The sequence below is a fragment of the Gambusia affinis genome, linkage group LG12 (assembly GCF_019740435.1).
Source record: "Gambusia affinis linkage group LG12, SWU_Gaff_1.0, whole genome shotgun sequence".
NCBI lineage: Eukaryota > Metazoa > Chordata > Actinopteri > Cyprinodontiformes > Poeciliidae > Gambusia > Gambusia affinis.
This window is the reverse complement of record NC_057879.1, coordinates 21952605-21970532: the sequence shown is the minus strand read 5'-3', so window position 1 is coordinate 21970532 and position 17928 is coordinate 21952605. Positions and strand designations below refer to the sequence as shown.

Genomic DNA, 17928 nt, shown 5'->3' with positions numbered 1-17928 from the left:
CTGCAGGTGGCGCCCTCTTTCCCTCTGCAGATGGAAAACTCGGCGTGTTTTCTCTGGATTTTTTTTTTTACTTTCTAGCAGAATTGGCATTGTTGAGCTTAATTAACAGAGTGAAGAACAACAGTCACTCCCAGTTTTTCTCCAACAAACGGATCGCCAACGTCATCAACTTCTTCTTCTTCTTCTGTGCAGGAGGATCCCAGAACTCATTCCCCGCTACATCCGAGCCCCCAGCGACTCTGAAGCCACGCCCGTTGAACAGCTCGGTGAGAAAACTCGGTCGTCCTGAAATTACAAGCTTACCTCTAAAGCAGGGGTGTTCAAACTGGGGTTCACGGGCCATTTGCAGCCCTTGAGCAGATTTTGTACGGCCTGTCCGATTACGGAAATTAAATACATGAGGATAAAACTACGACTTTTATATTAAAATCTACTTAGATGCAACAGAAAGTGATTATATTTACCAAGCTTTCTGGTTTCCTACTGTTGTCATGGTAACTAGGACCACATCTACACTAAAGTACGCCTTGATGCATCAAAATCTGCTTTTAAAACTTGGGGAAATACAGAAAGTGTTTTCAAATGACTTAAATCTTTTTCTTGTTGAGAACAGATGAAATATTTTTTCAGTTTTCTTCAATCGAGGCCAAAATAATAAGCAACCTGTGTGCCAGGGGTGTCCAAAGTTTTTGTCACGTTGGCCAAAATCAAGACGAAAGTATTTACAGGACAAGAAAATAAAACCAAAACTAGAACAAAGTCCTCCAACTTTTTGTTTTTTGTTTGTTTATTACATGAAACGGATGTTATTTATCATAGATCTAAAACATATTAAAGAATTCTCTGAATTAAAAGAACTAAACCTAACTCTTGAATTCTTTTGGGCTCGACTGAACAACTTTATTGGATTATAAGAAAAGAACCTGAGTCATTTTATTTCAAAGCCCTTTTATAAAGTACATAAGACCTGAAAAAGACCAATACTTTGTGTTGTACTTAATTTTTTCCATTGTAAAAAAATTCTGTCTGTATCTCTGGGATGAATTTGCATCTTTCTTGAATCTCAGTTGGGGGCCACAGAAAATCCATCCAGGGGCCACAAATGGCCCCCAGCCCACACTTTGGACACCCCTGCTGTATGCCTTAAAACCAGTTGAAGTTCTGGATCTACAATCCTGTACTTTAAAAGAAAAATCTGATTATTTTATTTATGTAAATGAAATAATTTGTAGACTTGTCTGTACCTTTTTTTATTTTAGTTTAAAAAGAATCAAAAACAGATAATAATTAATTCTGAAATAGTCAGTGATTTATTTCTACTAAAATATGTTTGAACTGTAAGTGACTTTCCTGTCTCCTTGTTATTTATACGTTTTGTTTTCGTTTCAGGTGAAAACATGTTCAACGTTTCCCTCACTCTGAGGCGAGCCCACAACGCCTCTGATCAAATCCAGGAATGGTGGATCGTGAACCAGCTTGACCCCGGGCCCTTGGACAGCATCGTTACCAAAAACGAACCGGGCCTGAACATCTACGTCTTCAGCGACCAAGTGAGCCCGCCCAGCCTGGGCTTCCTGGCCGGATACGGGTACGCACCGACAAACAGAAACACCTCCGCTCACGTCAAAAATGGACCCTCAATATGAGGAAGAGAAGAAGAAGAAGTTTGTTGTTGCATATTTTCAGCATCAGTTCCATTCAAAGTGCTTCACCTGATTAGAAGGAAAACAAAAACGACTCGAGCGCAACAAACTACAGTACAAAATGATCCAGCTGATTTTAACTCAAGGTTACACAGGCGAGTTTTCACCCTCAGATTAAACGAGATTAGTGAAATATAAAACTAAATGTTGGTTTTCCTGGACGTCGTAAAAATACCATCATAAAACACAGCAATTTAAATATTGTATTTAGTAAAGAGCCATTATTAAAATTTCCATTTGTTATGTTTCAAAAGCAGATCCAAACAGTCTAGATTTAAAGGCATTCAGTTCCTGCTGTTTTTCTACTGCAGTTGACGATTAATTGATTAGAATAAACCTAAACTTACTTCATTGTCTTTGCATGAAGACAAGACAGCAAAATTTGGCTACAAAATGTAATTACTTGGTTGCTGTAATACATAAAAAATACTGAAAAACTATGTGACTATAAATATACATATACATATGTACAAGTGTTACTAGTGCAATCATAATAATAATGTTTTTTATTTATAATACCGTTTTTATCTTTAGATCTCAAAGGGCAGGAAACAAAGAAAACAAGCAAAAGTAATTAAATAAGTGAATAGATGCATAAATAAGAAATTAAAACCAATATTTAAGTAGATGAACCAAACATTTAGTTAAAAAGAAACGTCTTAAGGTCTTTTTTAAAACAGTCAATGGATTGTGTTTCCCTCAGTGTCAGTTAAAAATAATACATGAATTAAAAAATCTAGAATAAATGCACAAATAATAATACAATGCTAAAAATATTGAACTTTCAGATAGTCTGATTAGGGGATTATTGGTGTTGAGCAATTTGATGGCTGAAGGGTTGATTGATTGGCAAATCAGCTATTATGTCAATAATTGATTAATCGCATCTTTTCTGACCAATTCAATTAATTGTGATTAATCGTTTAATGTAAACTCAGCTGCTTGACGCCAAGTCTAACTCTCTTTCTTTTTGTGCCCGTCTAGAATCATGGGTCTATACGCCTCCGTCGTTCTGGTCATCGGGAAATTTGTGCGCGAGTTTTTCAGCGGCATCTCCCACACCATCATGTTCGAGGAGCTGCCCAACGTGGACCGCATCCTCAAGCTGTGCACCGACATCTTCCTGGTGCGGGAGACGGGCGAGCTGGACCTGGAGGAGGACATGTACGCCAAGCTCATCTTCCTCTACCGCTCGCCGGAGACGATGATCAAATGGACCCGGGAGAAAACCGAGTGACAAACGGAGACGACTGAGCTTTTCAGGGGAACTGCGTTAGCGCAAAACGGCGCTCAGTCGGCCATGATGCCTCGCAGAAACACTGATTTTAACTGAAACTGGTACATTTTACTTGTTAAGGATGAAAAGCAGTGAAACTGAGCACAAATCTTCAGCTGCGGAAGTTGTTTCTACTGCTCGGCGTGAAACGTGGCTGCAGCTTTACTGATTTAAGGGCTTTCCACTGACGAGCATGAGCACAGTGAGGACCAGACGAGCTCAATCCCAGACTCTAACTGGATCTATCGGATCGGGACCGAGCAACGATGGGAGCTCACACAAAAAAATGTCAATTAGTGACCGAGAAACATTACATTTCTTTACACAAGGCAGTCTGAAAGGATAAAAAAAAGACTTTCTTGCCTTATTTTGTTTGTATGAGAAGAACTGAACCTGTTCAGAATCACACATCTTTCTCAGGAAGAGCTGTTTTCACCGATACGTTTGTGTTGTACCTGTAGGCTTTAACGCATCTAAAAGAATGTGAGATTGTAGAAAAGGTGAGAACTATTTAAATGGCATGAAATATAAATAGATGGACTGAAGTCAAGTTTGTTTACTGCACATTTGGGAAGGACGGGAGGGGGTGGGTTCTTTGAAAAAAAAAAGAGATTATTGCCAATCAATTACTTTAATTCAATCTGAGTCTTCATCACTCATAAGCCCACAGAAAGACAGAAGAAGAAACGCTTCCTCACAAAAAAGGGCTGAGAGACACGAGCCCTTTGGTCCAGACTATGCATTAAATAACATTTTAGCATGACTGAAAAACTTAACTATTGCCATGAATAATTTTCAGAACATGTACATACAGGGGGATCATGTTACTGAAGGGGCCGGGCGCTGAGGAATGATATGTGAAATCGTAGCTGTATATTAAGACAATGTGACAAGATGTGCAAATAAAAGATGTCTTGAAAGGGTTTTGTTGAGCTTTGTTTGGAGAGACTGGGAGAAAACGATGATGGAAAACAGCTGGATGATTTAGAGGCCACACTGCAAAACCACCAAATCCTACCAGGTATGTTTGTCTGGTTTCTACTGCAAACATCTTGACAAGCTTGAATACTAAGAGTGTGATAAATATGAAAAAGAGAGAAGATACATGAGGAGATAGTTTGAAAGTATTAAGGAAAAGGTTAATTTATTAGATCTTTTGAGAAAGAATTTGGGGAGTAGACATATACAAATAGTTATTTGATTTTTAAAGAAAACTAAATTATTTCATAGAATTTGGTTATAGGTGTGTTTGTGAATGTGTGTATGATAAATAGATAGGAAGAATACAAAGTTATGTGTAAGTAAGTGTATTTGTATGTAAATAAAATTCCCTTCTCACCCACCGCGGGTGGTGATTCTTCTTCCTCTTAGCTCGGGTCCTCTACCAGAGGCCTGGGAGCTTGAGGGTTCTGCGCAGTATCTTGGCTGTGCCTAGGACTGCACATTTCTGGACTGAGATGTCTGATGTTGTTCCTGGGATCTGTTGTAGCCACTGTTCCAGTTTGGGGGTGACTGCCCCGAGGGTCCCGATGACCACAGGCACCACTGTGGTCTTCACCTTCCAGGCCCTCTCCAGTTCCTCCCGTAGGCCCTGGTATTTCTCTAGTTTCTCATGCTCCTTTTTCCTGATGTTGCAGTCACTTGGTATTGCCACATCCACCACAACGGCTTTCCTCTGTTGTTTATCCACCACGACTATGTCTGGTTGGTTCGCCCTCACCATTTTGTCTGTCTGGATCTGGAAGTCCCACAGGATCTTAGCTCGGTCATTCTCCACTACCTTCGGGGGTGTTTCCCACTTTGATCTTGGGGGTTCCAGTCCATATTCTGCACAGATGTTTCTGTACACTATGCCTGCCACTTGGTTGTGTCGTTCATGTATTCTTTCTGCCAGTACCTTGCACCCTGCTGTTATGTGTTGGACTGTCTCAGGGGCCTCCTTGCACAACCTACACCTTGGGTCTTGTCTGGTGTGGTAGATCTGGGCCTCAATTGCTCTGGTGTTTAGGGCCTGTTCCTGGGCGGCCATGATGAGGGCCTCTGTGCTGTCCTTCAGTCCAGCCAGCTTTTTCCAGCCATTGGTAGGATTTTCTGATGTCAGCCACTTCGTTATTTGCCGGTGGTGGTACATCCCATGCAGGGGCTTGTCCTCCCATGATGGTTCCTCCGCACCTCAGCTTCTGTTCCCCATTGTTTGAGACATTCACTGAGCACATTGTCTGTTGAGGCTTTGTCCCTGATGTATCTATGGATCTTGGATGTCTCGTCTTGGATAGTGGTTCTCACACTCACTAGTCCTCTGCCTCCTTCTTTGCGGTTCGTGTAGAGTCTCAGGGTGCTGGATTTGGGGTGGAACCCTCCATGCATTGTTAGTAGTTTCCGGGTCTTAACATCTGTGGCCTGTATCTCCTCCTTTGGCCAGCTAATTATTCCTGCAGGGTATCTGATTACTGGTAGGGCATAGCTGTTTATTGCATGGATCTTGTTCTTGCCATTGAGCTGGCTTCTCAGGACTTGTCTTATTCGTTGAAGGTATTTGGTTGTGGCTCTTTTTCTTGTGATCTCATCAAGGTTGCCATTTGCTTGTGATATTCCCAGGTATTTGTAACCTTCCTCTATGTCTGCTATTGTTCCTTCTGGGAGTGAGATCCTTCTGTGCGGATGACCTTCCTCTCTTTGTAAACATCCTACCACACTTCTCTAGTCCGAATGACATCCCAATGTCCGTGCTGTATATCCTGGTGGTGTGGATCAGTGAGTCGATGTCTCACTCGCTCTTGGCGTACAGCTTGATGTCATCCATGTAGAGGAGGTGGCTGATGTTGGCTCCATTCTTGAGTCGGTATCCGTAGCCAGTCTTGTTGATGATTGGGCTGAGGGGGTTCAGGCCTATGCAGAACAGTAGCGGGGACAGCGCATCTCCTTGGTATATGCCACATTTGATGGATACTTGTGCAAGTGGCTTGCAGTTGGCTTCAAGGGTGGTCTTCCACATCTGCATTGAGTTTGCAATGAAGGCTCTCAAGGTCCTGTTGATGTTGTACATCTCTAAGCATTCGATGATCCAAGTGTGTGGCATTGAGTCATAGGCTTTCGTGTAATCAATCCAAGCCGTGCACAGGTTGGTGTGTCGGGTTTTGCAGTCTCTGGCAACTGTGTGGTCTACAAGGAGTTGGTGTTTGGCTCCTCTGCTATTTACCCCGATGCCCTTCTGTGTCGTGCTCATGTATTGATCCATGTGTTTGCTTATCTTAGCCGCTATGATGCCTGACATGAGCTTCCAGGTTGTGGAGAGACAGGTTATTGGTCGGTAGTTAGATGACCCTTTGTTGGATCCTTCTGGATGGTTAACCCTTCAGTTAACCATTCAGGGTGGTTCCCGTTCTGTAGCAGCTGGTTCATTTGGTCTGCCAGTCGCTCATGTAGGGCAGTCAGTTTCTTTAGCCAGTAGGCATGGATCTTGTCTGGCCCTGGTGCTGTCCAGTTTTTCATACCTGAGACTCTTTCTTGGACATCTGCCACAGTGATGGTTACCGGATTTTGCTCAGGGAGTTTGCTGTGGTCATCTCGTAGAGAGATCAGCCACTTTGCATTGCTGTTGTGGGACGCCTCCCTTTCCCATATGCTTTTCCAGTATTGTTCTGTCTCCAGCCTTGGTGGGTCTCCAGCCTTGTTATTCCCCTGCCACTGAGAGTACACTTTAGCTGGTTGGGTGGAGAAGAGCCTGTTAATCCTTCTGGATTCCTTCTCCCTTGTGTATCTCTTTAGGCGGCTGGCCAAGGCTTGGAGCCTCTGTTTGGCAGTTTCGAGTGCTTCAGGTATGGGCATCTGGCTGTACTTCTCGGGTATTGGTCTTTTCATTGTTCCCTTATGGAGCTCTGATAGTTGGCTCACTTCCCTCCTTGTTGCCTTGATTTTACTCTCTAACCATCTTTTCCATGGTGGGTATTTGTTATTGTCATTGTTATTCTTATAACCAAGCAGCTCAAGGATCACTGATGCTGCGTTGTAAATCAGCTCGTTGGTTTCTGTTATGGTATTGGTAGGGATTGTTCTCACTGCTGCATTCACATTCTCAATGAGACTTTCTGATGGTATTTCACTCAGCCGTTGTAATTGGCGCCGAGGAGGTCTGTCTGTCATTCCTGCCATGATTCTATTTCTCAGGTCCGTTGCAGCCTCGTTCAGCTCTGTTTCCGTCATTGTGGCTGCATACTCCCTCTCTGGGCGGGGGCTTGTAGTTAAGCCCCGCCCTCTCTGACATCCAGGTTCCTCCTCTTCGCCAGAAGGCGTTTGTGTTGTACTTCGTCAATCTCAAGCTGTGATAGCAGTTGCCGTTTGCGGATGTTGGAACACTGAGCTACTAGCTGTTTAGCACTTAGTGGGGACTGGGGATGTCGAAGTAACCATTCCTCCCTCAGTCTTTGCATATAGCCCCTCCGATCGGGGCTACTTGAGTAGTAGCATTCCAACAGATCCATTTCCGCTTCGTTGTCCACCTCATTGTAAGTGTATTTGTATGTATGTATATATATATATATATATATATATATATATATATATATATATATATATATATATATATATATATATATATATACCGTATACGTAAATATAAATGTGTATATATTGTATGTAGGTAGATAGATAATCACACTCCGTTCCAGTAGGTGGCGGTGATGCTACTAAAAGTTTGTTGCTAACCGCCAGTAAAACCAAGAAGAAGACAAACTAGCTTACAAGTAACTTATGCGAGACATAAGAGCTTGTTTTAAGAAAATAATTCCTTAATATTTATGAAAAAGTAGTAGTTCCTCTGGCAGGTTATTTCACTTAAGCGGAAAATGTCTTACTATAGTGCGGAAACAGCACATTTTCATCAATATTAATGAATTACTGTCTTAAAGCAAGCACCTATGTCTTGCTGAAAAGTTTCCTGTAAGTTAGTTTTTTCTTATTTAAAGTGCACTAATATGTTTGACCTAGAAACTATATAAAAATACTTGGTCATATTTTGTGTGGCATGGAAGGAGTTTTACTTTTAGTTCATAAAGCAAAGATTTTAGAGAGGGTATTTTTTTCACTAAGGAGCAGCAGACCTAGCAAACCAGCGTCTTCTGGGGGGACGTAAAAGCTCTCTGGTGAGTCCAGTTTCTCAAACACTGCAAAAACACAAACTCTTACCAAATATTTTTAGTTTAGTTTCTAAAATATCTTAGTTATCTTAAAATAAGACAGAACTGACGCATTAGTAAAGGTGCGTTCACACCAAACGCATTTTGTGGGCACCTGGTTCACATTTAAAGTCTATGTGGAGTTGCTGCGTGTTTGGAGCGTTTAACATGTCTGGCAAATAAGCCGGTAACAGAAAACAACAGCTAGAGTGATTTTTACACATCTGATGCGCCCTGACGCGCCTCCACGTAGACTTTGAATGTAAACCAGACAAACGAAATGCGTTTAGCGTGAACGCATTCAAAGTGTACACACATCGATCTTGAAGTGTCGTGGGAACGCACTTTTGGAGCTTGTTTTAAGGAAATAATTCCTTAATATTTATGAAAAAGTACTTCTACTATTGGCAGATTATTTCACATAATATGGGGAAAATGTTTTGTTATACCAAATAATCTGCAGATGAAACTAGTACTTTTGTTTTTATCAATATTAAGAAATTAGCTCTTATATTTTGCTGAAAAGTTAATTGGAAGTTAGTTTGTCTTAATACTAGAAACTAAACCAAAAATAAATTGGTAAAATTCTGTGTTGTACCCATGTGGGAGGTTTTCCTTCTTGTTCATGTAGAGCAGACTTAGAGCGATATGAGCGGCAGCTTGGAGACCTAGCAGACCAGCATCTTCTGGAGGGGCTTAAAAGCTCTCTGGTGAGTCCAGTTTCTCTTGTTATCCACCACACACTTCCAAAATAACATGTCTAGTTTCTAGTCAAATATCTTTGTATACTTGAAATAAGTCACAACTAACTTAAAAGTAAATTTTCGTCAAGATACAGAGTGCATTTGGAAAAAATAAAATAACATAATCGCTCTAGTAAGCCATACAAACAAAAGCAGGTCCAGTCAAGTAGTAGAAGGATATCCTGTACCGTAAATAAACATATTCTGAAAGCTGGATTTCATGTTCTCATTAGCTGTGAGGACTTTTCATCAAAATTATCTGAAATTAGCATTTGAACTGCATCACTGTGTGTATAATAAATGTGAGCCCCACTTTTTCAAACTGAACTAGTGAATTAAATTTATTTTTAAATATTTTCTTAAAAAACCTGAGGCACAACTGTATTTTTTAAATATTTGTTTTTGCAGCAACAAAACTGTGGAAAAGACTTAATAGGATTTTTCATAATAGAAAAAAACCTTTCCTTGTTTTAACTCTTGTTTCTTCCTAATACCCGGCTGCAGTCGTTTACTGCAAACACATTAAATCTGACTTTTACAGACAGAGAGCATTAGCCTCATCAGGGATGGAAAGCCGTTCTGGATCTGCCGTTAGACTCTGACTGATGTGGTAAATCTGCTCGATACTTAAAGGAAGCGAAACGCATCAAGAGCCTTCGAGGGCCACAAAACAGGTTTATTGAGAAGTGTGCAAAGTTTGGGAATCTGGTAGAGGAGTAAACAGGAAATGACGGGGAAAAGGAATAAATAAAATATGTAAACAACCACTTTATCATATTAATAAGCCTAATATTTCATTTATAAACTGACAACACATCATGGTCCCTTTTTTATGTTTTCCATTTAAGTTTCTCTGATTTATACATTGCAAAAATAAATAAAAATGGCGGTACACACAGGACTATATTTCTTTATTTTAAGGTAGCACACACCTTGAAGCTTAGTATATATTTTGAGTATTATTATTGTAATCACTGATGCTGAAGACAACAGGGTCGCTCTTGTTGATTCTTAAATGCATCATATTTGACTTTGCATGACCATTTTATTGATTTTAAACATGCATTATTACCAGTGTGATTACATATTGATTCGGTATCATTCCCAGCAGCCGTGAATACTGAATAAATTATCTCTGTACAAATAAAACACCTATCCACTGATCCAGTCGCATTTAGAGTATTTTTATAGTTAATAATCTAACAATAACAGCAAAATGTACAGCTTCACCGAGACGACACAAAACAGAACACGTTCCTGCGCCAGGCAGAAGAACAAACTTAACGGGCCCGATATTCTCTTCTGCGGCACCGGCTGGAACGTTTGGGTTTTTCTCCTTTTTTTAATCAGCTTGTTAGAGATCAAACAGGCCAATGTCCGGGTTGAAAAGGTTCTGAACATAGAGGAGGTTCTGGTGGCGACAAGTTAACACAACCCGCCCTCGTACTCGTCATCCTCCTCGTCTTTTGTAGCAGAAGGCGCCCCGCCGGCGCCCCCTTGTGGAGCGGAGGCAGCCTTCTTCTTCTTCCCTCCTCCTCCAGGGACTTTCAGAGAAATGGCCAGTTTGGCGTACTGGAAATACAGAAAAGGAATTATGTAATTACCACTTACCTTTGAGACAATGTCATGAACTAGATCAACCTTTAAAGAGAATTAAAAGTATTATAATTGTGGGAACAACCTTATTAACTCATTAAATACATGTTTATATTACAGACACTTTCTAATTTCACTTTTGTGTTTCAGTGACAATAAATTAGGCAACTTTGTAAAATAAAGTTGTAGAAACTATCACACTTGACAGATGTAGCACTATATAATCATTGTTTTACAAGTTTACATTGTAAAACAGTGATGGCACAGTTATATTGAAAAAGTAACTTTAATCACATTACTGATTACTCCTTGAAAAAGTAACTTAGTTAGATTGCCTATTACCTGATTTGGAAAGTAACTAAGTTAAATTATAAGTTACTTTATTAGTGAGTTTCAGCACCTGCTAACAAGAACCTCAATATAAAAATTACATTGGGCTTAGCTAATACTTGCTTGATTGCAAGTTACTTTATAATGATAACATCAACAATGTGTCTCCAATTACAAGGCTGAACTGAAGAGGAGATTGTTTAATGGTTACAATAGTCCAAAAAAACCCTTTTGTAATTCTGCCATGTTTTTGTACTGTTGTCTAGAAAACTCTAAATAGGATTTTAGAGTTTTCTTTAGAGTACCAGCTTCCAGGTTCAGACAGCAAAAGCTCTGCGCAGCACAATGTAACCTGTGTTACATGTAACATTGTAACATGTGAAACATGTTGCATGTAACACATCTTACATTGTAAAATGTGTAACAGTGTTGCAATGTAACATGTTACAATATTGTAATACATGTAACATTGTGTTACAATTTGCTACATTGTAACACAATGTTACATGTATAGTAACGATTGTTACATTGTAATAGTCTTTACAATTTAACACAATGTTACAATGTAGAGCTGCAACGAACGATTTTATTGATTATTCTATTCATTATTCTGACGCTTGGTCCGCTGATGCATGTTTCTCATTTAGTCACAGAAGAACATTAAATCTAATTGTAAATCGGACATTCATGTTTACAGATGCTATTCATCTCCTTTGTTTCCAGATTTTTATTGGTAAAAGTTAAACCCGTGTTTAGCTTTTCTTCCACTTCTCAATCACGCCTTGCTTTGTGCAAAAGCAAAAGTTACGTAAAGCGCCGTGACAATACTTTCTTAGTAAGAGTACTCACGTCGTTGTCCATGTACTTCAGTAAAGGGGAGTTGCACACGCGGTAGGCCTGATCCTCATCCTGCTCGTCGTAGCCCTGCAGCAGCGTCTCCATGGCAACACAGTCTTCACTTCCGCTGTAGCCAGGCAGACTGGCGGAGACGCAACGCTTTATATAACCAGTGCCTTCACTAATGATCGTAAAGTTGGAAGTTAAAGATGGCGGCGGCGCATTCCCGTACCTGTAACTTTCCCGGACACATTTATCAGCCGCCACGTAGTCGCCACGGTGAAGATGGACCAGAACCTGGGCCGTCGTTTTCTAAAGCATCAGAACAATACATCAGGAGGTCAGGTCAGCGACAGGGACTCAATTAACACTCTTGAGTTTTAATTGGTCGCTTTAAACTGAGTTCATGTAAAGAAAAGAGCGAAGGAAGGATTTATGACAAAACAAAGACAGAATTGATCAAAAAACTAAAAGATTTATGACAAAACAAATCAATTTATGGCAAAAAGAAGGAAGGAAGGAACCAACTCTTTAACTCTTTTCTACCTTAACAGGTAACTGAACAGAGCAGCATAAATCAACCAGGAACAGTTCAGGATCAGACCCGGTCAGGTCCAGAACCAGAACCTGAGCAGACCCACCTTGAAACACATGGGGAAGTTCTCGATCTCTTTGTACATATTCTTCTCTTTCTGCAGAGCAACTGCAGCTTCGTCCAGCCTGTTTAAAATAAATTTAATCACTTTTCTCTCACAATCACATTATCTACGCTACATCGCAAACACAACCACCATGAAGGTTAATATTTTCAACACATCATCATCATTTCCAGGCATATTTTCTAACTTTATGGGTCACCTAAACAGATAAAGTTTCAAAAAGTGGGATGGAAAAATGTGTTTTTAATTTAGTTGTGTGATAATTCTGCACCATAATTGTGCACATTTAGATATTTTTCTAAAAAAGGCAACAAAAACTCTTATTTGAGCGCTATAGTTAGTAATTAATAAAAGATTAATCCTCAAAAATAACACTTGATTGTTAAAAAAAATCAATTGGAAAAGTACAACCAAATAATCTTTCACCTTTTTAACCTGACCAGCAGTCTGGAGGCTTTTCCCAGCAGCTCCACTGCCTGACGCAGACGGTCTTCGTTCTGCAAACGTTACACCACCATGTTGTTAAGCAAAATAATTTTAAAAAAATCAGAATTATTCAACTTTTAAAGGAATTCTCACCTCAAATACACCTGCCGCCTTCTGGTAAAGGTCAACAGCTTTTTCTAGATTTATGGGCTCTATGAGTCTGAGGAGGAAAAATGTGTTTTAGTTCAGAGGAAAGAAAATCAGTTGTTTGCACCATTTGTTTTTATGACCAGACACTAATGCTAAAGTGCCAGAAGCTAAAATGTTGCGGTGCTCTGCAAAAGTCCTTTATCTGTTAAGTTTTTCCTCATTTTAATGGTATATAATCACAGACTTAAGTGTATTTTAATGTTTTTATGTGGTACACAAACAAAAAGTGTTGGAAAATTGTGAAATTAATTAGTTTTCAAAATATTTTGCAAATAAAAATGTGAAAATTAATCCAATATGTGTGTTTGTTCTCTGATAATCCTAAAAAAAACTCCAGAGCAACCAAACACATTCAGGATTCACTTACTTATTAACAGTAATAATAATATTATAACTGATGATAATTTTTTTTAAAAGACTTAAAGATTTAGAACAGTTAGGGCTGCAAGTAACATTATTTTAGTAATCCATAACTCTATTGATTAATCGATTAATCGGATAAAGAATTGCACATTCTGCAGATCTTTCATTTAATCACTTACGTCTTTTTTTTTATACATTAGAAATGCATTCAAATATGGAAACAAACAAATAACTCAGTTCCTTTTAAAATAAGAAAATAAACATTTTGTTGCCTAAAATGCAACAACATTTCATTTCGTTAGTGAATTTAAACCAGGTGAAGTAAAACTAAGTGCCACTTGCTGAGTTTTGGGTAAAACATTCAAGTTTTTATCTTAAATGCAAAAACTATACACATTTTTGACTTAATTACTGCTCTAGATATGATGTTCTTCCAGCAAATGGCCTCTTTTTGAGTCGGATTAATTGCACTTAATTGATTACTAAATTAATTTACAATTATTTCGATAATAGATTAATCGATTCAGCCCTACAGACAATCTCTTCATGAGGCTGTTATGTAATATAATAACAGTGTCTTCAATAAGAGGCTTCTTCTGAAGAGCTGTAATACAGACTGCTACAGGAGATCTTTCCAGCAGCTCTTTAGAGAAAACTGCACTAGTTACAAAAACCTTTAATTTCCCTCTGGGATTAATTAACTAGTTTTTTTAATTAATTACTTGGGAAGATTTTTAATTTTTGAGTTAAATTTGTAGGGATTAAGCCTTTAAGGACTGGAATTTAAAACCTTTAATTAAAGGTGTGGTCATAATGTAACAGACTATGATGAAGGCATGAAAACCAGAGTGTCAGCTGACTGTTTATCACACAAGTTAACTCTTGTGCTTCTCTCAGGAGAAAATAGCTTTGGTTTTACTTTCCGGCCCGATCCAAGGCCATAGCGGCGGTGTCAGGCGTCCCGTTCTCCATGTACATCATGCAAGCTTTCTCTATGTACTGGATGGCCTCTGGCATTTTCTTTTGCTCCTGTTGTAACAAGGCAGGTTAATCCACACCGGATAAATATCGCCTCCCAGTGGATCACAAAGTCCTGCCAGCACTCACCTTCATCATCATCCCTGCCTGCTCAATAGCCCTGAGGAAGAGGAGGGCAGTTAGAGACAAGATAAACGGCGAGTTTCATGTTTGCAGCGGTTAAATGTAATTAATGATACTTACTTTGCAGCATGAAAGAGTCTGTAGATCAAGTTAAGGAAACGTGGCGAACACAACATGGATGCATGTTAAAGACATGAGGCTTAAAATGGACAGTAACGGATTTATCTATGCATTTAATTACAACGTAAAAATCAAAAATCTTCCCAAGTATTTTTAATCTGGTTACTGGTGCTTGAAATTAGACAAAACTAACTTACAAGTAACTTTTCAGCAAGATATAGGAGATTGATATTGATTTAAAAAGTACTAGTTCATTGGCAGATTATTTCACTTATAAAACAGGAAAAAAATGTCATAAGTGAAATAATCTGTACTTTTTAATTAATATTAAGTAAATATTGACTTAAAACAAGCTCATTTATCTGGCGGAAAAGTTCCTTGTAAGTTAGTTTTGTCTTACTTTTAGTGTACTAAAACATCTGAACACAGAACTAGACCTCAAGTGTCAAACCGAAGGCCCGTGGGCCAAATCTGGCCCACCATAACCTTCCATGTGGCCCTCTAGGCTCTAAAGAGATGCATAAATAAGCCTTCAGTAAAACAGTAGTGTGCCTAAATATTTCATCAATGAAATCCAAACAGGTTTCATTGTATTCTACCAAATGACATTAATGTGACAGAAACTTCTTTAAGCTTAAGAAGAAATCAACAAATATTGTATTTTAGCAGTTTAATTGGTGTTTCTATCAATATAATTTGCCAGGACAGGTCCTTCAAGTACATTCATAATCCAGATGTGGCCTAAAATAAAAACTAGAACTAGACCAAAAATACTTGGTAATATTTTGTGTTTTTGCAAAGTAACATACTAGCTCAGTAAAAGGAGGACTGGACACTTTCACACAAGACTTACTCAACCAAGCCACTTTTCAAGCATTTGATAACTAGACGACTTTCTTTTAGAACAGAAAACATGCAAAATCCTTTTTAACTTTGCCATCTACAATGAATAATATTCCTTCCCAACAAAAACCTCATTACTTGCTTGATTTTATTTCATTTTGTTGGCTGGTGTGATGAAAAGTTTGGACACCTCTAGTAGAAACATTGTATTTTTGAATTTGAGAAATGTCTGTTTTTTTTCATAGTGACAGTATGATAGTTGTCCTTTTCTGCACTGCACATCTTTGTCTCAAAGTACAGCTCTGGAAAAACATTAAGAGACCATTTAAAATGATCGGTTTCTCTGATTTTACTTTTTATAGGTACATGTTTGATTAAAATGAACATTGTCCTTTTATTCTATGAAATACTGACAACATATCTCTGAAATTCCAAGTAAAAATGTAGTATTTATTCACAGAAAATGAAAAATGGTCAAAATAACAAAAAAAATGCAGTGCTTTCAGAAAGGTTCATATTAATTTAGAAACAACTATACTAATGTTTTAACTCAGGAAGAGTTCAGAAATCAATATTTGGTGGAATAACAATAAGGTTTTCAATGGGGTTCAGTGCAGAAGGCTCTTCTTTTTTTCAAAGCTTTATGTTGTCCAGGTCAGCATAATTATTATTTTTTCAAAGATAAAAATAATCAAACTTTGACAGAAAACCTTTAAAGAACCCGGAGAACCATTTGTTAACAACTCTGTGAAGTTCTACAGAAATGTACAGAAAGATCTGGGTAATTATTGGTAGCAGAAAAAAGAACTTTTAAACATTGTTTTGTTTGTAATGGGGGTTAAATGCTATCTGCAGGATACGTCTTGTTTTCTGTGTGATACTCAGCCTCCTTCAGGTAAGCGTCCTTAGCTTGCTCATACTGCTTTGCGTTCTTGAAGCAAACAGCTACAAACAAAAGATCAACACAGAGACAGTTTACTATAAACTCGTTAAAAACCTTCTCTCTCTCCAGGTATAAAACCGGGTTTATGATCTGTGTTACCTGCTTTGGCGTACTCTGATGCCGCACTGTCAAAGTCAGGTTTCCATTTTGTCAGACTCGTCTTTAAGCTACAACATTAAAAATAATGAATTAATAACAATCAGGCTAAGCAACTATGATAAGAAAATACTAATATTGAGAATAAGTGTCTATTAAATGTTTATTAATGTCGCAGTATTGTGTGGGGAAGCTGCTAAGGTGGCCTTACAGCAGCTAGCTACAACAACATAAACTGCTGCTAGTTTCGCGGATAAATCTTCTCATTTCTGTCGTTTCTCACCATTTCTCCGCTTTAGCGATGTGTTCATGGGCTTCGTTTATCTTCTGAGCTGCCATCCCGACGCTCTTCAACGGTCCTGATGTCGATAATAATCCCGTGAATGTTGGTCCCGTCTGTGTTTGGATTAGCAGGAACTCCTCCTCAACGGAATCGTCATCGGATGTCGCAGCCTACGGGTGCCGCGGAAGACAAACGTCTGCTCGAAAATGGACGCAACTTGAAAAGTGAGGAGAAGCGAATATTTAAACCAAAGTTAATAAATACATAAAGAAAAAAATATAAATAAATGTAAATAAGAGGATTAGGGCCACCGGGGGAAAAAAATCAGATTTTTTTTCTCTGAATTTTAACTTTTTTTCACAATTCTTGTATTAAAGTCTGACTTTTATCTCAGATTTCTGACTTTAATCTAAGAATTTTATTCTGATAATTGTAACCTTAATCTCAGTATTTTTACTTTCTTTCCATCTCAGAATCCAGATGTTTTTTTTGTTCCTCACAATTCAGAAATTTTCCAAATATTTCTGGTATTAAAGTCAAATTTTTATCTCTAAATTCAGACTTTGATGTCAAATTTCTGATTTCAATATCAGAATTGTAACTTTTTCTCAGAATTTTTACTTTTTTTCCATCTCAGATTTAAAACATTTGCCTCCAGATTCTGCCTTTAGTCTTGGACTTTTGATTCTACTCTCAGAATTTTAGATTTTTTCAGAATTGTGCCTCTTTAATCTCAGAATTTTTAGTTCTTTCTACCTTAGATTTCAAACTCTTTTTTCCTCACAATTCAGACTTTTTTAACACAGTTCTGGGAATAAAGTCAGACTTTTATATTTGGATTCTGACCTTAATCTCAGATTTATGATAATAATGGGGGCACAGAACAAAACAATGAATAAAAAAACATGACAATATTTAATTGTTTAATCTATTAAGTGAGCCACAGGGCCACTTGCGCCTCCAGAGCAGGTTTCATATTGAGATAGATTGTGATCCTATCTCAATACAACTGAAGCTAAAAGAGTAAATGTTTCTTTTTTTAATTAATTGTTAAAGTAAAACTGTGCAGAGACCAATTACTTACCGTTTCTGTGTCAGCATGTATAATAAGAAATTGATTTAGTATTTGCTCTTCAGTATAAGGGACATAAAATGGACCAGGACAAATTCTACAAGGGCACTGGTCCCTGGTAGTCCCCATCTAGGACCGCCCATGGGTAAAGCT

General features: G+C 38.4%; 2 protein-coding genes and 1 long non-coding RNA gene across 9 annotated transcripts in view; 2 read left to right on the top strand and 1 right to left on the bottom strand.

The window, feature by feature from the left end:
• LOC122840878 (piezo-type mechanosensitive ion channel component 2) overlaps positions 1 to 3902 on the top strand; it is a 131796-nt gene extending 127894 nt beyond the window's left edge. For all 7 annotated transcript variants that reach the window (XM_044133657.1, XM_044133654.1, XM_044133656.1 and 4 more), the window contains 3 exons: positions 193 to 266; positions 1390 to 1588; positions 2688 to 3902. In XM_044133657.1, the coding sequence (XP_043989592.1) occupies positions 193 to 266; positions 1390 to 1588; positions 2688 to 2940 (526 nt within the window). In that variant the 3' untranslated portion in view covers positions 2941 to 3902. The remainder of the gene's footprint in view (positions 1 to 192; positions 267 to 1389; positions 1589 to 2687) is intronic.
• A 4094-nt stretch (positions 3903 to 7996) lies between these two features.
• On the top strand, positions 7997 to 12299 carry LOC122840885. The gene is made up of 3 exons (XR_006372306.1): positions 7997 to 8120; positions 8785 to 8863; positions 12214 to 12299. It is a non-coding gene; the product is annotated as an uncharacterized LOC122840885 (long non-coding RNA).
• On the bottom strand, positions 9552 to 16922 carry napgb (N-ethylmaleimide-sensitive factor attachment protein, gamma b). The gene is made up of 12 exons (XM_044133665.1): positions 16704 to 16922; positions 16424 to 16491; positions 16242 to 16326; positions 14539 to 14556; positions 14425 to 14455; positions 14237 to 14346; positions 12898 to 12964; positions 12745 to 12815; positions 12301 to 12379; positions 11892 to 11971; positions 11672 to 11801; positions 9552 to 10468 (listed from the first exon to the last, which is right to left on the bottom strand). Exons 1-12 carry the CDS (start codon positions 16757 to 16759, stop codon positions 10322 to 10324), a joined length of 942 nt encoding a protein of 313 aa, XP_043989600.1. The 5' UTR covers positions 16760 to 16922; the 3' UTR covers positions 9552 to 10321.
• Between the last annotated feature and the right edge of the window lie 1006 nt (positions 16923 to 17928).